The 26,269-nt window shown below is 48.3% G+C and overlaps 1 protein-coding gene across 3 annotated transcripts; it reads left to right on the plus strand.

Annotated features, from left to right (window-relative positions):
- The first annotated feature begins 6,123 nt into the window (after positions 1-6,123).
- LOC119960346 (BTB/POZ domain-containing protein 17-like) lies at positions 6,124-22,119 on the plus strand. 3 transcript variants are annotated; one of them, XM_038788081.1, is made up of 3 exons: positions 12,431-12,625; positions 13,007-14,221; positions 20,351-22,119. In XM_038788081.1, exon 3 carries the CDS (start codon positions 20,374-20,376, stop codon positions 21,595-21,597), a length of 1,224 nt encoding a protein of 407 aa, XP_038644009.1. In that variant the 5' UTR covers positions 12,431-12,625; positions 13,007-14,221; positions 20,351-20,373; the 3' UTR covers positions 21,598-22,119. The 3 variants fall into 3 exon arrangements, with proteins under 3 accessions (XP_038644012.1, XP_038644009.1, XP_038644010.1); XM_038788084.1 differs by lacking the exons at positions 12,431-12,625; positions 13,007-14,221 and adding an exon at positions 6,124-6,276; XM_038788082.1 differs by lacking the exons at positions 12,431-12,625; positions 13,007-14,221 and adding an exon at positions 14,413-14,455.
- Positions 22,120-26,269: the final 4,150 nt, after the last annotated feature.

Genomic DNA, 26,269 nt, shown 5'->3' on the forward strand with positions numbered 1-26,269 from the left:
TAACAGCACCATTGAAACTCCAGATAGGCAGTAGAAGATGTATTTTGTTACATCGTTGAGATAAAACACAAATTCGTGTAAATGGGTGTTGTGTTATGCTCTATATCCCAAAGTGATTTAAATGGCTGTTCTAAACAAAAGCAAATTGCTGTGGATGCTGGAATCTGAAACAAAGAGAAAATGTTGGAAAAGTTCAAAAGGTCTGGCAGCATTTGTAAGGAGAAAAAAGAGCCCAGATGCCCCTTTGTCAAAGCGAAAAGCCGTTGAAAGTGGAAGATATTTAACTGTAGGGTGAGGAAATGAAAGATGAGTCATAACCACAGAAACCAAGGGAAAAGAGTGCTAAAATGTTCAGGTTAAGTGGATTGGTTATGCTAAATTGCCCCTTTGTGTCCAAAATGTTCGTCGGCTTATGGGGATAGGTTGGAGGCATGGGCTTAATTAGGGTGGTCTTTACAAAGGCTGGTGCAGACTCGATGCACCGAATAGCCTTCTCCTGCACTGCTAATTCTATGAAAATGGCAGTCCCCAGAGAAAATAAAAGGGCAAATAGCAGAGAAACTAAAATCGGAGAGTATGTTGTGACAGATGTAGATGTTGAGGGAAGGGGAGACACGACAGGGAGAGAAGTAAAATGAGGTGAAGGGGGGAAGAATTGGATTGGATTTGTTTATTGTCACGCGTACTGACGTACAGTGAAAAGTATTTTTCTGCAAGCAGCTCAACAGATCATTAAGTACATGAAAAGAAAAGAAATAAAAGAAAATACATAATAGGGCAACACAAGGTAAATAATGTAACTAAATAAGCACCGGCATCAGATGAAGCATTCAGGGGTGTTGTGTTACTGAGGTCAGTCCATAAGAGGGTCCTTTAGGAATCTGGTAACAGTGGGAGAGGGGGGGATCAGATAGGGGGAAATATATATAAAGACAAAGAAATAAAAGGTAAAAGGCAATTAAAATGAAATGGAATGAAAACAAAGGGGTCGAGGTGGGTGAGAGCGAATCATCTGAAGTTGTTGAATTCAATGTAGAGATCGGAAGGCTGTAGCATGTCTAACCAGAAGATAGAACATAGAACAAAGAACAGTACAGCACAGAACAGGCCCTTCGGCCCTCGATGTTGCGCCGAGCCATGATCACCCTACTCAAACCCACGTATCCACCCTATACCCGTAACCCAACAACCCCCCCCCCCCCCCCCCGCCCCTTAACCTTACTTTTTAGGACACTACGGGCAATTTAGCATGGCCAATCCACCTAACCCGCACATCTTTGGACTGATGAGATGCTGTTCATCCAGTTTGCGTTGAGCGTCACTGGAATATTGCAGCAGGCCAAGGACAGATAGGTGGGCATAGGAACAGGGTCTTGTGTTAAAATGGCAATCAACAGAAAGGTCAGGGACCTGAATGCGCACAGACCGAAGGTCTACATTTGGTTTCTCTGATATAGAGGAGACCACATTGGGAGCAGTGAATGCAGTAGAGCAAATTGAAAGAGGTGCATGTGAAACGCTGCTTAAACCTGGAATGAATGTTTTGGGCCTGGGATGTTAATCATGGAAGAGGTAAAAGGACAGGTGTTGCACCTTCTGCGATTGCATGGGAAGATGCCATGGGTGATGGGAGAGGTGTTGGGTATGATGGAGGAGTGGACTAGTTTATCTTGGAGGGAATGGTCTTTGTGGAATGATGACAGAGGGAGTGAAAGGAAGATGTGTTTGGTGGTGACATCACGTTGACGTTGGTGAAAATGGCAAAGGATTATGCTTTGCATACGGAGGCTGGTGGTGAGAAATGTGAGAATGAGAGGGATTCTAGCCTTGTCCTTGGAAGGAAATGAAATGAAAATCGCTTATTGTCACAAGTAGGCTTCAAATGAAGTTACTGTGAAAAGCCCCTAGTCGCCACATTCCGGCGCCTGTTCGGGGAGGCTGATACAGGAATCGAACCGTGCTGCTAGCCTGCCTTGGTCTGCTTTCAAAGCCAGCGATTTAGCCCTGTGCTAAACAGGGGACGGGGCGAGGGTAGTGGTGTGGGAGATGGACCGCACAGTGTTAACGGCCCTGTCAACAGCTGTAGATGATAAATCATGGTTGAGGATGAAGGAACACATTTGAAACACCACTTTGGTAAATGGCATAATCGGAACAAATGCGACGGAGGCGGAGGAGCTGAGAGAAAGGGAGGGAGTCCTTACAGGGTGTAGGGTGCGAAGATAGCTGTGGGAGTCAGTGGGATTGTGATAGATATTAGTAGACAGTCTATTGCCGGAAATGGAGCCAACAAGGCAAAGGAAGAGGAGGGGAGGAGTCTGAGATGGACCAGGTCACAGTGATGAAGGGGTGGAAATTGGAAGCGAAGTTCATGAATTTTTGCAGTTCCGGACGAGAGCATTGAAGCAGCACCAATAGTCATCGGTTGTGGGAGGGGACCCGGGTAGGCCTGGAATAAGGAATGTTCCATATACCCCATAAAAAAGCAAGCATAGCTAGGACCCATGTGGGTACCCACTGCTACCTTCGATTTGGAGAAAGTAGGATGAATTAAAGGAGAAGTTGGATTGGATTTATTTATTGTCACATGTACCGAGGTACAGTGAAAAATATTTTTCTGCAAGCAGCTCAACAGATCATTAAGTACATGGGAAGAAAAGGGAAATAAACAAAATTCAAGCAAATAGAAGAAAATACATAATAGGGCAACACAAGATATACAATGTAACTACATAAGCATTGGCATTGGATGAAGCATACAGGGTGTTAATTAGGTCAGTCAATAAGAGGGTCATTTAGGAGTCTGGTGACAGTGGGGAAGAAGCTGTTTTTGAGTCTGTTCGTGCGTGTTCTCAGACTTCTGTATCTCCTGCCCGATGGAAGAAGTTGGAAGAGTGAGTAGGCCGGGTGGCAGGGATCCTTGATTATGCTGCCCGCTTTCCCAGGCAGTGGGAGGTGTAGATGGAGTCCATGGATGAGAGGCAGGTTCGTGTGATGGACTGGGCGCTATTCACAACTCTATGAAGTTCCTTGCGGTCCTGGGCCGAGCAGTTGCCATACCAGGCTGTGATGCAGCCCGATAGGATGCTTTCTATGGATCATCTGTAAAAAATTGTTAAGGGTTAATGTGGACATGCCGAATTTCCTTAGTTTCCTGAGGAAGTATAGACGCTATTGTGCTTTCTTGGTGATAGCATCGCCGTGAGTGGACCAGGACAGATTTTTGGTGATTTGCACCCCTAGGAATTTGAAACTGCTAACCATCTCCACCTCGGCCCAGTTGATGCTGACAGGGGGCACTTTGCTTCCTGAAGTCAATGACCAGCTCTTTACGTTTGCCGGCATTGTTGGAGAGATTGTTGTTGTTACACCACTCCACTAGGTTCTCTATCTCCCTCCTGTATTCCGACTCGTCGTTATTCGAGATCCAGCCCACTATGGTCGTATCGTCAGCGAACTTGTAGAAGGAGTTGGAACCAAGTTTTACTACACAGTCGTGTGTGTACAGGGAGTAGAATAGGGGGCTAAGTACGCAGCCTTGTGGGGCACCGGTATTGAGGACTATTGTGGAGGAGGTGTTGGTGTTCATTCTTACTGACTGTGGTCTGTTGGTCAGAAAGTCAAGGATCCAGTTGCAGAATGGAGAGCCAAGTCCTAGGTTTTGGAGCTTTGATATGAGCTTGACTGGGATTATGGTGTTGAAGGTGGAGCTGTCGTCAATAAATAGGAGTCTGATGTAGGAGTCCTTGTTTCCGAGATGTTCTGGGGATGAGTGCAGGGCCAGGGAAATGGCATCTGATGTGGACCCGTTGCAGCGGTATGCGAACTGAAGTGGATCAAGGTGTTCGGGGCGTATGGAGGTGATGCGCTTCATGATCAGCCTCTCGAAGCACTTAATTACGACTGAAGTCAGGGCCACCTGGCGGTAGTCATTCAGGCACGTTGCCTGGTTCTTCTTTGGTACCGGTATGATTGTGGTCTTCTTGAAGCAGGTGGGGACCTCGGAGTGGAGTAGGGACAGGTTAAAGATGTCTGTGAATACCTCTGCCAGCTGGTATGCGCAGGCTCTGAGTGCACGACCAGGGATCCCATCCTGGCCCGTCACCTTCCACGGTTTCACTTTCAGGAAGGCCGATCGGACTTCGGAAGCTGTGATGGTGGGTATGGATGAATTATGGGCTGCTGGAGCACTCGACAGCAGAATGTTGGTTACATGCTTGATCCGAGCATAGAACGCATTAAGTTCATCGGGGAGGGGTGCGCTGCTGCCAGAGATACTGCTTGGCTTCACTTTGTAGCCCGTTATGTTGTTTAGTCCTTGCCACAAACACTGAGAGTCTGTCTGTGACTCTAGCTTAGTTTGATATTCTCTCTTGGCATCTCAGATGGGTTTGCGGAGGTCGTACCTGGATTTCCTGTATAGGTCAGGGTCATCTGCCTTGAACGCCTCAGATCTGTCCTTCAGTAGGGAGTCAATCTCGTGGTTGAGCCATGGTTTCTGGTTGGGGAACGTACGTACTGCCTTCTTTGGCACGCAGTCGTCCACACATTTGCCGATGAAGTCTGTGACGGTGGTGGCATACTCTTTAAGTCGCTGAGTTCTTAAATATGGACCAGTCCACTGTCTCTAAGCAGTCACGTAAGAGCTCTTCTGTCTCCTCGGACCAGCACTGCCAACCTTCTTAGCTGGATTCTCCCACTTGAGTTTCTGCTTGTAAGCCGGGAGAAGGAGCACTGTCTTATGGTCTGATTTCCCAAAGTGCGGTCAGGGGATGGGACGGTAGGCGCCCTCGATTTTTGAGTAGCAGTGGTCAAGAGTGCTGTCGCCCCTGGTGGGACAGGAGATGTGCTGGTGGAATTTTGGCAGTACGCTCTTGAGGTTGGCTTTGTTGAAGTCTCCGGCCACGATGAACAATGCTTCCGGGTGTTCTGTTTCGTCATTGTTTACAACTGTGTATGGTTCATCCAGCACCTTCCTCACTTCTGCCTGGGGTGGGATGTAGACCGCTGAGATAATGGCTGAAGTGAACTCACGTGGAAGATAGTATGAGCGGCACTTCACGGTCAGGTATTCCAGGTCTGGGGAGCAGTAGGTCACCAGGGTCACCACATCCAAGCACCAGGAGGAGTTGATGAGGAGGCAAACCCCTCCACCCTTCGCTTTGCCTGAAGATGCCGAGCCGTCCGCCTGGTGAATAGAGAAGCCTTCAGGTTGTATGGCACAGTCCAGTGAGGCGGGGGTGAGCCATGTCTCTGTGAAACAGAGCACACAGCAGTCTCTTACATCCCTCTGAGATTCACCTGAGGAAGGAGCTGCGCTCCGAAAGCTCGTGTTTGAATCAAACCTGTTGGACTTTAACCTGGTGTTGTAAGACTTCTTACTGTGCTCACCCCAGTCCAACGCCGGCATCTCCACATCATGGCTTCCCTCTGAGAGGTAAGTCTGGCGTTAAGTTCATCCAGCTTGTTTTCAATCGCTTCGCCGTTTGCCAGGAGTATGCTGGGGAGAGGGGTCTTGAAACCGCGTTGCTTCAGTCTAACCTGCAGACCGCCGCGTTTCCCTCGCTTCCTCGGTCAAGTTGTTGAGCAATAGAACGAGTTCAGCCAGGCAGACTAGAGCGGTGGTGAATGGGAATTGTCCAGGCCTCTTTTATTCAAGTATTGTATAATTTTTTGTTTAAGTATTTATTTCAAGTATTCCATATTTTTTTTAACCACCCTGTAAACCTGTCCACCAATGGACATGCACTTCCTCGGGTCCTACCATTGATGATTTATTCCCTTGCCTTGTTTGCAGATTCTTTACCCAGCGTGAAACCACAGGTTGACCGTGTGCTGTGTAAAACCGGACATTCCACAGGCCCCATTTTCCTGGAACAAAATGAAGAAGCTGCTGCTTTCCAGATCCTTTCATTTCCTCTCATCTGTTTAAAGCCACAAACAGAAAGGTCCAGTTTTCTCCTGGAGTTTGAGACAAATCAGCTTCAAAATGATGCAGAGTTTCAGCCAATGAGGTCCGGGCTCAGCTCCACCCCTCATTCACTCTGATTGGTTGGAGGATCAGCTGCTCCCGCTAGTTCTCCAGTCCCGCCCCCTTTGTCTATTGGTCCGGAGCTGCTGTCAATCACTCCTCGGGGGCATGGTGAGCAGGAGCATGCGCAGTATTGAGAGTAACTCCGGTTCAGGCGATCGTTTGGAAATTCTCAGTCGATCTGATACCGCCGGGTAAGCCGGGAGGGAGTCGGCGGGTGGCTTCATGAACACACCGTGCAGGCCGTAAGCCCCGAATACTCGGATACGACATTTGACGGCAAAAATTGCGCGGGCTTTTATCCCAGACAGGCCCAAATTAACCGCCCACTGAGGCTCTGTCCCGCCTCCCATTTACTCTGATTGGCTGGAGGACTACCTGCTCTCGTTCGGTCCTCCAGCCGTGCCACCTTTTCTATTGGTCCGAACCCGCCGTCAATCAGTCCCCGGGCATTGTGAGCTGAAGCAACCTCGTCACCATCATCGTCAGCTCCCTGGTTTGTAGGCCCAGGTTAACGGGCACCATCCTTCTTCCCACACTGGAGGGTGGTTCACAACACAGGGTGGGGGGGATAATAAATAAGAGTTTACACTTTGCACTCAAATCAATGACGACTCTGATCTCTGGCAAGGAAGGAAACCCTGTCAGGTGGGCGGGGAGGGTTCACCAACACCCGCTGAAGGCCCCAAACCAATTGATTTTATTGTCAGTCTGCAAACAGGAGCTGAAGAACCCAGACAGAGGGGAGGCAGGGAGGAAAGAGATGGGTTTGGATTTCAGCCCAGGGAGGAGGGAGAGTGTGTGGGACGGGGATTTACAGTTTTGGGGGAACAAGAGAGAAAGAAATGTTCCAGAGAAACTAGAATTGCCTGTTCAGAATTTCTATCCTGGACTGATAGTGGTGGCTTTTGTAAACTCCTTTTCCAGGGAGTTAGAAGTAGGGAATTTACACAAAAAAACAACCCAACAGAAAGGTTTGTCTCTTTGCAAATTCTATCCTGCATTTACTTTTGTAAAATGAGAGATTACAGCGATCAGGAAATATTATATGGAGTGGGGCATTATGGAGTGGAGTGGGAGAGGGGCTGGTTTAGCTCACTGGGCTAAATCGCTGGCTTTTAAAGCAGGCCAGCAGTACGGTTCGATTCCCGTACCAGCCTCCCCGGACAGGCGCCTGAATGTGGTGACTAGCGGCTTTTCACAGTAACTTCATTGAAGCCTACTCGTGACAATAAGCGATTTTCATTTCATCCATTTCATTTTTCTCTATTGAAAACAAGGAAGTAAGCAGTGACCTGATAGAAATCTTGTAAATTATCAGTAGTTTGGAGAGGGGTGATGGGAGAGAGTCTAAAACTGGGTACGATCAATAAACGACGAGTCATAAATCCAAGATAGTTACAAATAAATCAAAGGGGGCAATACGGACAAATTTATTTACTTACAGGTTTAGAATGTGCAACTCATTACCATGGAAAGATGAGATAGGTGGGACAGTAGGAGATTTGTGCCAAGTATGGACAGCAGCAGAATCTGTGACAGAATGGCCTGTTTGTGTCTTAATATGTTCACAGTAATTCAATGCAATGACCTTTTGCAGAATATTTGCAGATGCAAACATCATGTCAAGATCTCACAGAGACCCTTGATTCATCAGGACCGGCCTTTTGACATGGAAGGAGAAATGTTTGTTTTGTCTTTGGGGAAAAATGATAAAACTCACTTTGATTGGAAAAGCACCAAGACACATACATCTAAGTAATTTTCCACAGTTAGCTGGAACTGAGCTTTAACCAATCACACAGCATGAAATGAAATTGCAGCATTTACATCAGAGAGACACCGTATTCGGATTTCAACTGATGATCCAAGTTGGAGAGACATAAGGACATTCGCACGACAGCAATCAAGAAGCAGCAATTGGACATTCAGCCCCGTGAGCCTGTTCCACCATTTAATAACATCACTGCTGATCTGATAGTGACCTCAAATCTGCATCCCACCTACACCTGATAACTTGTCGATAACCATGGAGAAACCATGGAAATGTGGGGACTGTGGAAAAGGATTCAAATCCCCGTCTGAATTGGAAACTCATCGACGTATTCACACTGGGGAAAGGCCGTTCACCTGCTCCCTTTGTGGGAAGGGATCCACTACATTATCCAACCTCATCACACACCAGCATGTTCATACTGACCAGAGACCGTTTAAATGTGCTGACTGTGAGAAGAGCTTTAAAAGCAGAAAGGATTTATTGTTCCACCAACGCAGTCACACTGGGGAGAGGCCGTTCACCTGCTCCATGTGTGGGAGGGGATTCACTCAGACATCGAACCTCCGGACACACCAACGTGTTCACACTGACAAGAGATCTTTTAAATGTTCTGACTGTGAGAAGAGCTTTAAAAGTAAAAAATGTTTAATGATACATCAACGCACTCACACTGGGGAGAGGCCGTTCACCTGCTCTGTGTGTGGGAAGGGATTCACTTGTTCATCCCAGCTTCTGACTCATCAATCTGTTCACACTGATCAGAGACCTTTTAATTGTTCTGACTGTGAGAAAACATTTAAAAGCAAAAGGGATCTTCTGAAACACCAACGCGTTCACACTGGGGAGAGGCCATTCACCTGCTCCAAATGTGGGAAGGGATTCACTCGGTCAGCCCACCTTCTGAGACACCATCGAGTTCACACTGGGGAGAGACCGTTCAGCTGCCCTATGTGTCGGCAGGAATTCAATGATTCATCCAACCTGCTGCAACACCAGCGAGTCCACACTGGACAGAGACCGTACTCTTGCCCCGTGTGTGACAAGAAATTCACTCAGTCATCCCACCTGACTACACACCAACTTGTTCACACTGATCAGAAACCTTTTAAATGTTGTGAGTGTGAAAAGAGATTTAAAAGTAAACCGAATCTGCTGAAACACCAGCGACTTCACACTGAAACAGAATAATAGAATTTGCAATGCAGAAGGAGCCACTCGGTCCATTGAGTCTGCACCGGCCCTTGGAAAGTGCACCCTACTTGAGCCCACACCTCCACCATAACTCCGCAACCCCACCTAACCTTTTTGGACACTAAGGGCAATTTAGCCTGGAAAATCCACCTAACCTGCACATCTTTTGACTGGGAGGAAACCAGACCACCCGATGGAAACCCACGCAGGCACAGGGAGAACGTGCAGACTCCGTGCAGACAGTGACCAAAGCCGGGAACTGAACCTGGGACCTTGGAGCTGTGAAGCAACAGTGCTATCCATTGAGCTACCATGCTGCCCACACATGGAAACGTTACTGGGGAGTCACTGGGAGAGGCTGTTCAACTGCTCCGCGTGTGGAAGGAGATTCACTCAGTCAAACAACCTGCTCAGACATCAGCAAGTTCACAGGCAACAGCAGTGTTTGGATTCAGCTGTTGTTGCTGCTGTTAGACACATCCAGGACTGAATGATGCCTGGACGTCTGTTTCCGGTGGGGCTCCACAGTTTTCTGGTATATATCAATGATTTAGACTGAAATGAATGCACTAGGATTATACAAAAGTTGCTGATGTGTTTTAGACAATAAAGGAGAAAGCCATGGACTGGGTCAGATGGAGATAAAAGTGGGAAATGGAAATTTAGATAATGAGAGGTTAATAATGTTAATAATGAAATAAATAAAGACAGGGCAGGACATCCCAGCCCAGCGGATTACACATCCAGTTCCATTTGGGAAAACCAGGGCACGGCCATTGCGCTGGAAATGTCATCAGCTGGAGCAGCAGGAAGCAAAGGTGATTGGTTCAGAGGTATTTTTGTGATCGAAAGACTGTTTCCAGCGGAGTTCTGGATTGTTCAGGACAAGATTCCAAGTTTTGTGTGGTATATATGAATGATTTAGACTTTCACAAAGGGACATGGTTGAGACATTTGCAGTGTGTGATTGACAGTGAGGAATAAAGTTGGAGACTACAGGAAGATATCGGTAGACTGATCAGCTGGGCAGTAAAGAAGCAAATGGCGATCAATCTGGAGGAGTGTGAGGTAATAAATACACTTGTGGTCCGTGTACAAGGACACACAGAACTTTCTCTACTGTGGTATTCTGCAGTCTCTCTATTTAAATTATTATTATTCCCAACATGGGTCAACTTCACTTTTTCCCCAAATTGTACTTTGGGCGGGATTCTCCCAGCCCCTGGCCGGAGAATCCCCGCACCACACCGCCCCGACGCTGGCACGTGATTCTGCGCTCCGCGGAGAATTGGCGCTGTGCATTTGGTGCGGTGCCGGTTGCGGGCTGCTGTACGCGGCCGGGCCAACGATTCACCGGCTCGAATGGGCCGAGCGGCCGCTCTGAAAAGGCAGTCCCGCAGGCGCCATCCACACCTGCTGGCAGCTGGCGGGGACTTCCGCTCAGGGTCGGGGGCGGCCTGTGGGCGAGGGGGCTCCGACCCGGGGGGGGGGCCCTCCGATGGGGCTTGGCCCGTGATCGGGGCCCACCGATTTGCGGGTCAGCCTCTCGCTCCCCAGGCCTATTTGTCACGCGCCGGCCCCTGAACTCCCACGCCATGTTGCATCGGGACGGCATGTTGAGGGAGGCCACCGCGCATGCGTGGGTTAGCGCGGCGCACAGTTCGGAGGGCTCCAGTTGGGAGGCTGGAGCAGCATGAACCGCTCCAGTGCCGTACTGGCCCAGAATTGGTACTCCCCGCGGGCCGTTCATGCTGTCGTTAAACGCGACGGCATTCCCGACGCCGTGGACACTCTGCCGCCGAATGGGAGGATCCCACCTGAGATCTGCCAAATATTTCACACTGACTTACTCTATGTATGATCGTTCTGCAGGCTGTGTAACTGGCTGAAGCTCTTTTCACAGTCAGTTCACTGGAACACTCACTTGAGCGTATGTGTATCGGCACGTTTCCAGTTACAATAATATTTGAAATCTTTTCCATGGGCAGAATAGACTTAACATTGCTCCTTCCACATTCAAAGGCCTGTAACATTCTGATCCTATTGAATCGAATAACTGTTAACCGTGAACATGGCACGGTAGCACAGTGGGTAGCTGTGTTGCTTCACAGCGCCAGGGTTCCGTCTTTGATTCCTGCTTGGGTCACCGTCTGTGCGGAGTCTGCACGTTCGCCCCGTGTCTGCGAGGGTTTCCTCCCACAAGTCCCGAAAGATGTGCTTGTTAGGTGGATTGGCATTCTGAATTCTCCCTCAGTTTACCCGGACAGGCACCAGAGTGTACCGACTAGGGCCTTTTCACAGTAACTTCATTGCAGTGTTAATGTAAGCCTACTTGTCATAAAGATTATTATTTTTTTTAAATAAATTTTATAGTACCCAATTCATATTTTTTTCCAATTAAGGGGCAATTTACCATGGCCTCATTGAATTGCAGTTCAGCATCAGTAAATAGAGGAGAGGAACCAGTGACTGTGAGATTGACGCAGACAGACTTAGCACCCTGAGAGAAGGAGTTAGGGAAAAGTTGGAAAAAGTTTTAAAAACTCATCGTGTACTGATAGGAAAATAGAGGTATTTTAGAAATTGAATATAGCAGCGCAGATATTCACAAGAATTTATGTGTTGTATTTATTAATTCGCTTCAATTGCTGAACAAAATTAGTTTTCTTCTGTTTGGATGCTTCAATGGCGCTGCCGTTACCCAGCATTCCACGCGCTTGTGAACGTGCCCTATTCACTCTGCGGGAGGTCAGTGCGCAGGCTCAGTGCTGAGCTCTCCGGAACATGCGCAGTGTCACCTTGCCCAGAGGCGGGTGAGTGCGGGTTTTTGTTAATGGGAGAGAGCGGGCGGGGCGGAGGGAGGAATGGAGCCGGGAGGTGAGGGTGGGGAGGGAACGGAGGCTTCATAAACACCCGGGATAGGCCCCAAGCCCAAATATCACCTCGCAGGCCCGGGGTTTGTAGGTCGGAGGCTTTTTCCTGAGAATAGGCCCAGGTTTAAAAACCATCTTGTTTCAGCAGGAGCAGTGCGCATGTGGGACTTTTTGGACCAGCTGGAGTGGGCGGGGCTTCGGGATCCCAGTGACCAGGAGAGAAAATCTTTGACTCGTTGATCTTCATATCAATCCGCTAATGGGTGGGAAATGCCTCAAGTGGTAAATAACGGCTGATTATAAGAGGAGGAGGGGGGGGGGGGGTATTGAGGAGGCCGAATGGATGTGGAGGCTCCATAAACACCCTGTGGAGATTCCAGGAAATGATTAAGAATCTAATGTTCAATCCTGCGGGGCAACATCCGGGAGACTGGACCCATTTGTTTGGGGAGGGGACAGTGCGCCTGTGCAGTGCACCCTGTCCTGACAGCAGGAAGAGAGAATGTTGCGAATTTCTCTCCTGGACTGACAGTGTTGGGTTCTGGAAACTCCTTTTACAGGGGGGTTAGAAGGGGAGGATTTACACACAGTAAACTCAAACCAAGAGAAATATTTTTCTCTTCTGAATTTTTAATCCTGCACTGACAGTGATGACTTTTTACAGGACATTAGAAGAGCAGAATTTTAAGGTGGAAAACTCACCCAAGATTCACTTCAAAAACTGAGAGTCACTTAGTTCATCAGTACCCAAATGTAAGTGTTTCTGTTTTACAGAAGGTTAAAGATTTAAACATTTGTGCAGCTGGAAATAGGGTGGAGCAAGATTTGCAAACCAGGATGTTACTTAACCGGGGCCAGTAGGTCAGTGAGAACAGGGGTGATGAGTGAGTGGGACACAGTTCAGAGGACATGGTAGCAGATATTTGGATGAACTCAAGTTTGGCAGGTTCCCTACCCTGAACAACATCACTGAACCAGTTTGGTTTTTACAACAATCCAGCAGTTTTTATGGTCACTTATTCCTCGTGCCGGCCCCACAAGTGACCAGATTCATTCGGCTCAGTTTTACAACCTGCCCTTGTCTGTTTGTAGGTTTGCTCTTACACCATTTTCTATTTTTAATCAATTTCACAGGGTATTAGAAAGGGACAATTTGCAGTTTGGAAGCTGAAACCAAATATCACATCAGGATCTGATTGAGTCGTCCAATTTATCGTAACCTGAATATCTTTGGATTTTGAATATGGAAGGAGAAAGGACCATTCGCAGTTGGGAGAAACTGAACACGTGCTCTATGTGTGGACGAGACTTCAGCCAATTATCTGACCTCCGGAACCACAAGTGCAGACACAATGGGGAGAAAGCATGGACATGTGCAGACTGTGGGAAGGGATTCAATTATCCAGTTGAGCTGGAAACTCATCGGCGCAGTCACACTGGGGAGAGACCGTTCACCTGCTCCACATGTGGGAAGGGATTCAGTCTGTCTTGCAATCTGTTGGCTCACCAGCGTGTTCACTCTGATGAGAGACCTTTTAAATGCCCAGACTGCGGGAATTGCTATAAAAGTTCTGGGGAAGTGATGCGCCATCAACGTATTCACAGTGACGAGAGGCCTTTCAGATGCTCTGACTGTGGGACTGGGTTCAGGCAATTATCTGACCTCACTGTACATCAGCGAATTCACATTGGAGAGAGCCCGTTTACCTGCAACGAGTGTGGGAAGGGATTCAGTCGGTCGTCACGCCTGATGACACACCAGTGAATTCACACTGGAGAGAGACCATTCTCCTGCGCTGTTTGTGGGAAGGAATTCACTAATTCTTCAGCACTGCTGAAACACCAGCGAGTTCACACTGGGGAAAGGCCATTCACCTGTTCTGTGTGTGGGAAGGGATTCACTGGGTCAACCGACCTGCTGGAACACCAGCGTATTCACAGCGGGGAGAGACCATTTGGCTGCTCCACGTGTGGGAAGAGATTCACTCAGTCATCAACCCTGCAGACACACCAGCGAGTTCACACTGGGGAGAAGCCATTCACCTGCACTGAGTGTGGGAAAGGATTCACTCAGTCATCCCACTTACAGACACACAAGCGCATTCACAATGGGGAGAGGCCTTTCATCTGCTGCATGTGTGGGAAGGGATTCAGTGATTTATCCAACTTGCTGAGACATCAGCGAGTTCACAATGGAGAGATTAATTCACCTGCTCTGTGTGTGCGAAGGGATTCACTTGTTCATCCAGCCTGCTGAGACACCAAGGCAGTCACACCGGTTATAGAGACTTTTTCGATGGTTTTGCCAATGTACCACGCCTCGGGACATCCTTTCCCTCAGCGTATGAGGTAGGTAACGTTGGCCGAGTCGCACAAGAATGTACCGTGTACCTGGTGGGTGGTGTTCGCACGTGTAATGGTGGTATCCATGTCGATGATCTGACATGTCGTGCAGAGGTTGTGACCATGCAGACACTGTGACAGCAGATGAACGGACATTGCGCGACAATCACCAGGCAGGAATGTTCCCTTCCAGTCGAGGAACTCTTCAGCAGTCAAGGGCATTCAGCCTCTGATCTCCGGGTAAGTGTTCTCCAAGGCGGCCTTCAGGATGCGCGACAACGCAGAATCGCCGATCAGAAAGTAATAGCCAAATTCCGCACACAGGTACGGCCTCAACTGGGACCTGGGATTCATGTTGCATTACATTCGCCTCCCGCCATCAGGCCTGGCCTTGCAAAATTCTACCAACTGTCCTGGCTTGAGACAATTCACACCTCTTTAACCTGTGATTATCCTTCTCTCCAGTTGCACCGTCTGGACCTATAAAGACTTAATTACCTGCAAAGTCTCTAATTCAAAGTATCACTTTGCATCATTGACTTTGTCTATATATGTGGTTGTGGAATCCACCTCTTCTTTCACCTGAGGAAGGAGCAGTGCTCTGAAAGCTAGTGATTGGAAACAAACCTGTTGGACTTTAACCTGGTGTTGTAAGACTTTTTACTGTGCTCACCCCAGTCCAACGTCGGCATTTCCACGTCTTGTTTTAAGAGGAAGCTCTAAAAAATATGTCCACTAATTTTAATCTTCCCCAGAGACCCTATTGAGACCCCTCAGCATCTTGCATGTTTTTGCAAGATTCCCTCTCATCAACTCCAGTGGGTTCAGACCCAACTTGTTCAACCATTCCTCATAAGATAAGCCCTTCAGCAGAGGAATTAGCCCAGTGAACCATCTCTGAACCACTTCTAATGCAATTATATATATATATGTGTATATATATATATATATATATATATATATATGTATTATTATTTATTTTTCCAATTGGGTGTCAGACACCCAGTGTGAGGATTTTGGAGTCAGTGGAGAGGGTCAAGAGAAGTGCTGTTGAGGGAGAGCTGGGTGTTAAACCCACTTCACTGATCTAGATTCTGCTCTTCCCTCCTCCTTTGGCTTGGTAAACATTTTGTTTTGTCTGATATTGTCCACCTGTGATGTCCCTCGGGAGTTTTTCTTTCTATCTTTAAGTTTGTTTTTGATGGTTTTATGTTGGTGACTCCTGTGTGGGAGGGGTGGAATTTATTGTTCCCGACCACAGAAATCTCGTCAGAACCAGGAAGTGAAAGTGAGGAGCTAAAGATTCCTGCCTGCTCTAATAGTGTCGTTCGTTCAAACGTTTAAATCATTGGTGAGAACTCCGACTTTACTGCAGCATTTTACTGCAATACAGGTATGGAGTAGGAGAAACAGAGATAGTGGAAGAGACCGGGATAGAGAGATACAGAGAGCTGGAGAGACAGGGAAGAGAGAGAGACACAGCGAGGGAGGTATGGAGGGCAGCATGGTGGTTAGCACTGCTGCCGCACAGCTACAGGGCCTCAGGTGACTGTCTGTGTGGAGTTAGCAGTTTCTCCCCGTGTGTGCGTGGGTTTCCTCCGGGTGCTCCTGTTTCCTCCCACAGTCCAAAATGTGCAGGCTAGGTGATTGGCCAAGATAAATTGACCCTTAGAGTCCAAAGGGTTAGGTTAGGTTACAGGGATAGGGTGGCAGCCTGGGCTGAAGTACGGTGTTCTTTCCAAGGGCCGGTACAGACTCAGTGGGCCAAATGGCCTTCTGCACTGAACATAGAGAACATAGAACATTACAGCGCAGCACAGGCCCTTCGGCCCGTGATGTTGCGCCGACCTGTGAAACCACTCTAAAGCCCATCTACACTATTCCCTTATCATCCATATGTCTATCCAATGACCATTTGAATGCCCTAAGTGTTAGCAAGTCCACTACTGTTGCAGGCAGGGCATTCCACGCCCTTACTACTCTCTGAGTAAAGAACCTGCCTCTGACGTCCTATATCTATCTCCCCTCAATTTAAAGCTATGTCCCCTCGTGCTAGATATCACCATCCGAGGAATAAGGCTCTCACTGTCCACCCTATCTAATTCTCTGATCATCTTGTATGCCTCAATTAAGTCACCTCTTAACCTTCTCTCTAACGAAAACAGCCTCGAGTCCCTCAGCCTTCCCTCATAAGATCTTCCCTCCATACCAGGCAACATTCTGGTAAATCTCCTCTGTACGCTTTCCAATGCTTCCACATCCTTCCAATGATGTGGCGACCAGAATTGCACGCAATACTCCAAATGCGGCCGCACCAGAGTTTTGTACAGCTGCAACATGACCTCATGGCTCCGAAACTCAATTCTTCTACCAATAAAAGCTAACACACCGTACGCCTTCTTAACAACCCTCTCAACCTGGGTTGCAACTTTCAGGGATCTATATACATGGACACCGAGATCTCTCTGCTCATCCACACTACCAAGAATCTTACCATTAGCCCAGTACTCTATCTTCCTGTTATTCCTTCCAAAACTTTTCTGCATTAAACTCCATTTGCCACCTGTCAGCCCAGCTCTGCAGCTTATCTATGTCCCTCTGTAACTTGTAACATCCTTCTGCACTGTCCACAGCTCCACCGACTTTAGTGTCATCTGCAAATTTACTCACCCATCCTTCTACGCCCTCCTCCAGGTGATTTATAAAAATGACAAACAGCAGTGGCCCCAAAACAGATCCTTGTGGTACACCACTAGTAACTGGACTCCAGTCTGAACATTTCCCATCAACCACCACCCTTTGTCTTCTTCCAGCTAGCCAATTTCTGATCCAAACTGCTAAATCACCTTGAATCCCATGCCTCTGTATTTTCTGCAATAGCGTACCGTGGGGAACCACGGTAGCATGGTGGTTAGCATAAATGCTTCACAGCTCCAGGGTCCCAGGTTCGATTCCCGGCTGGGTCACTGTCTGTGCGGAATCTGCACGTCCTCCCCGTGTGTGTGTGGGTTTCCTCCGGGTGCTCCGGTTTCCTCCCAGTCCAAAGATGTGCGGGTTAGGTGGATTGGCCATGCTAAATTGCCCGTAGTGTCCTAAAAAGTAATGTTAAGAGAGAGGAGGGGAGGGGAGGGGGGGGAGGGGGAGGGGGGGGGAGGGAGGGGGGGGAGGGAGGGGGAGGAGGGGAGGGGAGGGGGAGGAGGGGAGGGGAGGGGGGGGAGGGGGAGGGGGGGGGAGGGGGAGGGGGGGGAGGGGGGGGAGGGGGGGGGGGGTTGTTGGGTTACGCGTATAGGGTGGATACGTGGGTTTGAGTAGGGTGATCATTGCTCGGCACAACATGAAGGGGCTGTACTGTTCTATGTAAACACTTTACTGAAATCCATATACACCACGTCAACTGCTTTACCCTCATCCACCTGTTTGGTCACCTTCTCAAAGAACTCAATAAGGTTTGTGAGGCACGACCTACCCTTCACAAAACCGTGTTGACTATCTCTCATCAAATTCTATGACTGAAAACTGTAAATTCTATGACAGAGAAAAAGACAACCAAGGAGGGAGAGAAAGAGAGGTCACGACAAGCACATGAGAGAGACAGACAGTAGAGAGACTGACGGAGAATCAATCCTATATCAAACAGGAGGATTGAAATGATACCTTGTTGTACAGGAGAGATTGACGCCTCTTCTTCAGTGAGTCTGGATTTTTATTTGAAACATTCCCATGAATCTGTGCTGCACCTTCCAAGGCCAATATATATTCTTCCTGTGTTGTGATGCCTTGGACTGAGCACAGCCTCCAGTTGGGTGGAACCAGATCTCTGTATCACTGAAACACAAGGTCAACCTATTTGTAAACTAGTTCCCTCCAGGTGAAGGCCAACAATCCATTGTCTTGTAACATTATTTTTCTATCTGTCGAGCAGATTTGGATGCTTAAATTTTTCTGCTTATCCATTCCTTGCTCCCACCATTCAGATTGGAATTCCATCCACTAAAGTTTGGTCCAATCCCTTAACCTGTCACAATGCCGCTTTGTAACTTTCTCCCAACTTCTGATCCCATCTTTCTTTTTTTAAATTTAGAGTACCCAATTCTTTTTGTCCAATTAAGGGGAAATTTAGGGTGGCCAATCCACCTGCCCTGCACATCTTTGGGTGGTGGGGGTGAGACCCACGCAGACACGGGGAGAATGTGCAAACTCCACATGGACAGTGACCCGGGACCGAACCCGGGTCCTCACTGCCGTACGCAGCAGTGCTAACACTGCGCCACTGTGCTGTCCCTTCTTATCCCATCTACAATACTGATTTTTATGCCCTCGTAGCGTGATCAGCAAACTTAGAAATATGATCTTTAGTCTTTCACCCAGGGGCAGCATGGTGGTGCAGTGGTTAGCACTGCTGCCTCATGGCACCAAGGACCTGGGTTCAGTCACGGCCCCGGGTCACTGTCTGTGTAAAGCTTGCCCATTCTTCCCGTGTCTGCGTGGGCCTCACCCCCATAACCCAAAAGGATGTGCAAGGTAGATTATTTGGATATGCTAAAGTGCCTCTTAATTGGAAGAAAAATAATTGGGTATTCTAAATTTATATTAAAAATAGTCTTTTACCCAACTTGTTCATAAATGTAGTGAGTGTCTGAGACCCCAGTACAGATTCCCTGGCTGAAGGCTGGGGTGAGGGTGTCTGAGACCCCAGTCCAGATCCCTGGCTGAAGGCTGGGGTGAGGGTGTCTGAGACCCCAGTACAGATCCCTGGCTGAAGGCTGGGGTGAGGGTGTCTGAGATCCCAGTACAGATCCCTGGCTGAAGGCTGGGGTGAGGGTGTCTGAGACCCCAGTACAGATCCCTGGCTGAAGGCTGGGGTGAGGGTGTCTGAGACCCCAGTACAGATCCCTGGCTGAAGGCTGGGTTGAGGGTGTCTGAGACCCCAGTACAGATCCCTGGCTGAAGGCTGGGGTGAGGGTGTCTGAGACCCCAGTACAGATCCCTGGCTGGGGTGAGGGTGTCTGAGACCCCAGTACAGGTCCCTGGCTGGGGTGAGGGTGTCTGAGACCCCAGTACAGATCCCTGGCTGAAGGCTGGGGTGAGGGTGTCTCAGACCCCAGTACAGATCCCTGGCTGGGGTGAGGGTGTCTGAGACCCCAGTCCAGATCCCTGGCTGAAGGCTGGGATAAGGGTGTTTGAGACCCAGTACAGATCCCTGGCTGAAGGCCGGGTTGAGGGTGTCTGAGACCCCAGTACAGATCCCTGGCTGGGGTGAGGGTGTCTGAGACCCCAGTACAGATCCCTGGCTGAAGGCTGGGGTGAGGGTGTCTGAGACCCCAGTACAGATCCCTGGCTGAAGGCTGGGGTGAGGGTGTCTGAGACCCCAGTCCAGATCCCTGGCTGAAGGCTGGGGTGAGGGTGTCTGAGACCCCAGTACAGGTCCCTGGCTGAAGGCTGGGGTGAGGGTGTCTGAGACCCCAGTATAGATCCCTGGCTGAAGGCTGGGGTGAGGGTGTCTGAGACCCCAGTCCAGATCCCTGGCTGAAGGCTGGGGTGAGGGTGTCTGAGACCCCAGTACAGATCCCCGGCTGAAGGCTGGGGTGAGGGTGCCTGAGACCCCAGTACAGATCCCTGGCTGAAGGCTGGGGTGAGGGTGTCTGAGACCCCAGTCCAGATCCCTGGCTGAAGGCTGGGGTGAGGGTGTCTGAGACCCCAGTACAGATCCCTGGCTGAAGGCTGGGGTGAGGGTGTCTGAGACCCCAGTACAGATCCCCGGCTGAAGGCTGGGGTGAGGGTGCCTGAGACCCCAGTACAGATCCCTGGCTGAAGGCTGGGGTGAGGGTGTCTGAGACCCCAGTCCAGATCCCTGGCTGAAGGCTGGGGTGAGGGTGTCTGAGACCCCAGTACAGATCCCTGGCTGAAGGCTGGGGTGAGGGTGTCTGAGACCCCAGTACAGATCCCTGGCTGAAGGCTGGGGTGAGGGTGTCTGAGACCCCAGTACAGATCCCTGGCTGAAGGCTGGTGTGAGGGTGTCTGAGACCCCAGTACAGATCCCTGGCTGAAGGCCGGGATGAGGAGGCTCCGTTAGTCACATTCTGCTCTCCATTGGTTCCCATTTTCCCTGCTCACTGTCTCCTTGCTCCTGGTTAGTTAGGGCTGAACTTCACTGACAGATGATGGATGTCACTGGGCCATTGGAGAGTCTCGATCACCAGACCAGCTTCGTTAATACCCTCTCTGCCCTGTTCAACAAGGAGGATTTCAGCGACATCAAACTGATTGTGAACAAAAAGCTCACACTGAACGCCCACAAGTTCATCCTGGTCGTGCGCAGCGATGTCTTCAGGACCCTGTTGGACACTGAGTGTTGGACGGATGCTAAAGACCAGACTGTCCACCTCACTGAGGAAGAGGACTGCCTGGATCACTTCCAGGATTTCCTGAGGTATCTCTACAGCGGGAGTGTCACCCTCAGCATTGTGAATGTGCTTCCTCTTCACCTTCTGTCAGAAAAGTACAACGTCCAGGAGCTGAGAGAATGTTGCCAGCAGTTCATGTTGGCCAATGTGGCTGCCCTGGGCTCCTCCAACCGCGCCATCACATGGCAGAGATATGCCAAGCTGACTGGCCTGACCCAACTGGAAGAGAAATGCCTCCGGTTTATAGCCTGGAACATTGGCAGCATCATAAAGTCCCCAGACTGGACATCGATGGAACCCCACCAACTCTCTTCTTTCCTCCAAAGATCTGACCTGGTTGTGGAAGATGAAGTGGTCCTTTTCCAAGCCCTGGTGAGTTGGCTGTCCCTTCATCCTGCCCATACTGAGGAAATGCTGCAGCACATTCGCTACCCTATGATGCCCCCAGAGAAACTGTATGATCTCCAAGCCAGAGGAAGCCTGCCCGAGGCAATCTCTACCTATCTGCACCGGGAGAGCTTGCTGGTCTACCAAGTGCACCTTTTACCTACGGATGCCATCAGCCAACACCATGATATTACCACCATCCCATTTACCATGAGGCTGTACACATCAGAAAGTTTCAGCCACGCCTGGGACATCAAAGGATATGACAATATGGGTAAAACATCTATTCCGGCATCATTATCGAGCAGCAATTTCAAACTGAAGACTCAGTGGTATGTTACCTTTTCCCCAAAAGGTCAAAGGACCTTAATCAAGTGGCTAAATGTCAATCGGATGCGTTGTGATAATGTTTGGCAGGACGATGACTTTTCCACTCTCTCTGCCTCGGTGAGCAATTGTGACCCAGCTGGTAAGACACATTCTCACAAGCTGAGCATTCTGCTTTACCGATGTGTCAATGGCGTGTGGTTTGTGAATGACATGAAGAGCCTGGAGGTTCCGCACTCCGGGAACCCCAGATCAAGGATCTGATCCCCTTGTCGGAGCGGGAGTAATACATCAGCAATGACACAATGAAGCTGCATCTTATTGGACAAACCATCTGGGAGAAATGTCAGTAGATCCAGGCAAGATTGAATTGATGTCTTTCGGTCATGAAGGGTTTTGATGGAGTGGATGGGGAGAAATTTCCAACCAGCCAGAACCAGAGGATGTACAGATTTCAGATCATCTGCAAAGGAGCAAGAGGCCAGATGAGGAGGTGTTTATTTCAGGCAGAAGTTTTGATCTGGTTGGTGTGCACTGCCTGACTGGGTCACTACTTTCAATAATTACTTTCAAAAAGCAATTGGACACATACTCACAGTGGCAAAATTAGAGGTGTAGGAAAAGTGCCCTGGAGTGGGATGAACTGGAGAACTATTTCAAGGAGACAACACAGATATGATGGGTCAAATGGTCTTGTTTTGTGTTAAATGATTCTACAAATCTCTCATCTCTCCACATAACTGAACCCTTGTCTCCTGGTACTTTTCAAATAAAACTAATATCTCCAATTGTGCACAAACCCATTATTGTTTACTAATTATTTTCACAATTTATTTTTCAGCATTTTAAAACTTAATTCTAACTGTAATTGCAGATCATTAAAAAAATAATTCTGACATTATTAAATGACACATATTTAGTTTACCAGGCCCTGTCTTTGTTATTACTACTGAAGACCATGTTTCCATTTATATTACACAGGGCTCCGTCTTAGTTATTATGATACTAGACTCTGCATTGTTTTATATTACAATTTCTCAGGTTAATACTTCAATAGAACACATCTAGACCGGATGGACTACACCCCAGGGTTCTGAAAGAGATAGCTGAGGAGATTGTCAAGGCATTGGTGGTGATCTTTCAGGAATCACTGGAGGCAGGGAGGGTCCCAGAGGACTGGAAAATGGCTAATGTAACACCGCTGTTTAAGAAGGGAGAGAGGCAGAAGACTGTCTATGTGACGTTTAGATATTCTCCCCGTGTCTGCATGGGTTTTCTCCTGGTGCTCCGGTTTCCTCCCATAGTCCAAAGATGTGCAGGTTTGGTGGATTGGCCATGCTAAATTGCCCTTAAGTGTCCAAAATATTAGGTGGGGTTACGGGGATTGGGCAGGAGAGTGGGCCTAGGTAGGGCTCTTCCCAAGTGTCAGCGCAGACTCAATGGGCCGAATGGCCTCCTGCACTGTAGAGATTCTATGATTCAATTACTTGACCATTACACATAAACTAAAACTAATTATTAAACATGGCTTTGCCGACAGCTCCACAGTCCAGTCTGTAACAAGCTGACATGGTCATACTCAGTGAATCACACCTTATTGCCGATGTCTCGTTCACACAAGGAGCAGGTACAGACCACTCGGCCCCTCGAGTCAGCTCTGCCATTTAATCAGATTGTGGCTGATCTCATAATAACCTCAAACCTGCATCCTGCCTACCCCCCCAACCACCACCACCCCCGGTAACCTATCACCACCTTACTGACCAAGAATTCAAAAATCTGCCTTAGAAATATTCGAAGACTCGGCTTCCACAGCCCTTTGAGGAAGAGACGCACGATTCTTGGAGAGAGAAAAAAATCTCATCTCTGTTTAAAATGAGCGACAGGTTGTTTAAACTGTGACCCCCCTAGTTCTGGATTCTCCAACAACAGGACATACCCTCTCCACATCCACCCTGTCAATATCCCTCAGGATCTTATATGTTTCAATCAAGTTGCCTCTTACTCTTCTAAACTGCAGCAGATAAAATCCTAATCTGTCCAACCTTTCCTGAGACTATAACCCACCCAGTCCTAGTATTAGTCTGGTAAACCTTCTCTGAACTGCCTCCAACACATTTACATCCTTAAATAAGGAGACCAATACTATACTCAGTATTGGAGACGTGGTTTCACAAGGAGGCCGATACTGTACTCAGTATGCGAGATGTGGTCTCACAAGGAGATCAATACTGTACTCAGTATTCGAGATGTGGTCTCACAAGGAGGCCGATACTGTACTCAGTATTCGAGATGTGGTTTCACAAGGAGACCAATACTGTACTCCGTTTTCGAGATGTGGTTTCACTCGTGCTCTGAATAACTGAAGCACAACCTTCCTATTTATGTAATCAATTTTCCCCTCACAATAAAGGGCAACATTCTGTTAGCTTTCCCAATTACCTGCTGTATCTGCTTATCTATATCAACGATTTGGATGAGAATGTACAAGGCATGATCAGTAAGTTTGCAGATGACACTAAAATAGGTGGTATTGTAGACAGTGAGGAAGGTTATTAGAAATTTCCGCAGGATCTTGATCAGCTGGGGAAGTGGGCCGAGAAATGGCAAATGGTGTTCAATACAGATAAGTGTGAGGTGTTGCATTTCAGAAAGTCAAATGAAGATAGGACTTTCACAGTGAATGGTAGGGCCTTAGGGAGTATCATGGAACAGAGGGACCTTGGCGTTCAGGTGCACGGTTCTTTAAAGGTGGAGTCACAGGTAGATAGGGCAATGAAGAAGGCTTTTGGCATGCTGGCCTTCATCAGTCAGGGCATTGAATCCAGAAGTTGGGAAGTTATGTTGCAATTGTACAGGACGTTGGTGAGATCGCACCTGGAGTATTGTGTTCAGTTTTAGTCGCCTTGCTATAGGAAAGATGTTATTAAACTGGAGAGAGTGCAGAAGGGATTTACAAGGATGTTGTCAGGACTCAAGGGACTGAGTTACAGGGAGAGAGGGACAGGCCAGGACCTTTTTCTTTGGAGTATAGGAGACTGAGCGATGATCTAATCGAGGTATACAAGATCATGAGAGGCATGGATAAGGTGAATACACTCAGCCTTTTCTCAGGGTTGGGGAATTGAGAACTAGAGGGCACAGGTTTAAGTTAAGAGGGGAAAGAATTAATGGGAATCTGAGGAGCAACTTTTTTATCCAGAGTGGTACGTATGTGGAATGAGCTACCGGAGAAAGTGGTTGAGGCAGGGACATTGACAACATTGAAAAGGCATATACGTGGATCGGGAAGATTAAGAGAGATATGGGCCAAATGCAGGCAAAGGGGTGAGCTTAGATGGGCTTGCATGGACCAGTTTGGGCCGAAGGGCCTGTCTCCGTGCCACAGATTCTATGATACCCAGATTCCTCTGCAACTCAAGAGCTCTGCACTCTCTCACCATTTAGATAATGTGCTTCTCTTTTATTCTTCATGTCAAAATGTCCTGTCCCACCAGCAGGTCAGACCAGAGTAGAGATAGCAGCACGGAAGTATACAGTGTGAGAGATGGTCCTGGGTGTCCTCAACATTGATGCTGAGCCCCATGAAATCTCATGGTGTCGGGTCAAACATGGGCAAGGCAATCTCATGCTGATTACTGCCCTCCTTCAGCCACCGAATCAATACTCCTCCATGTTGAACATTACTTGGAATAAGCACTGAGGGGGTGGGCATTCAAGGTACTGTGGGTGGGGGAATGCCCATCACCAAGACTCGCTTGGTACCACCACTGAGCTGTCTGTGTCCTGAAGGAGGTCTCGCTGCTGGACTGGGCGTGCGGCAGGTAGTGAGGGAACCAAGCAGGATAAATACACTTGACCTCATCCTCACCAACTTACCGGTCACAGATTCATCTGTCCATGATTATATTGGGACCACTGCGCGGTCTGTGTCTATTTTCAGGTCAGCAAACTGTAACTATTGGAGTGTTGCAGGGATCAGTGCCGGGGCCAAAACTATTTCCTACCGATATCAATGATGTGGATGAAGGAACCAACTGTTTCTGCCAAACTTGTTGTTGATACAGAGATCGGTAGGAGGGCAAGTTGGTTAAGGAGGATACAAAGAGTCTGAAAAGGGTCAGATATGTTCAAGTGAGTGGACATTAACTTTAGCAGATGGAGTAAATGTGGGAAAATGTGAGGATGTCCATTTGGCAGCAAGAATAGAAAAAACAGAACATTATTTAAATGGAGAGAGAGTGCATAATGATGCTGGACGGAGTGGACTGGGTGTCCCAAAATAATCCCAGAAAGGTAACATGCAGGAACGGCGAGTAATTAGGAAGCCTTTTCTGTCAGGGGGCTGGAATATAAAATATAGCCTCCATAGTCCTGCCTATCACTGTGCTAAATGGGATAGATTCAGGACAGATCTAAATGAAACTGGGCATTCATGAGGTGCTGTGAGCCATCAGCAGCACAATATTCAAACACAATCTGTAAACTCATGGGCCAGCACATTCCTCACTCTACCATTGCCATCAAGCCAAGAGTGGAGGAGAACATGTCAGGAGCAGCACCAGGTTTCCCTAAAACACATTCCAATCTGGTGACCCTATAACAGGAGACTATAAGCTTGCTAAACAGCGGAAGCAGCATGCTCTAGGCAGGGCTAAGCGATCTCACACACAGCGGTTCAGATCAAAGCTGCTGTCCTGCTACATCTATACGGTGGTGAACAATTAAACAAATCACAGTAGGAGGAGGTCCCACAAACATCACCATCCTCAGTGATTGGGGAGACAAGTACATCAGTACAAATGACTGGGTTTGTGTTTAGTGATCCTGGGTTTGTTACCAATACCTCCCCTGGATGACAAAGCTAAGACAGACACACTGCAAGCGATGGGGAGCTGGGATATGGCTGTGAGAGTAACTGACGGTGTGAGAACTG

Source organism: Scyliorhinus canicula, unplaced genomic scaffold, assembly GCF_902713615.1.
Source record: "Scyliorhinus canicula unplaced genomic scaffold, sScyCan1.1, whole genome shotgun sequence".
Classification (NCBI taxonomy): domain Eukaryota; kingdom Metazoa; phylum Chordata; class Chondrichthyes; order Carcharhiniformes; family Scyliorhinidae; genus Scyliorhinus; species Scyliorhinus canicula.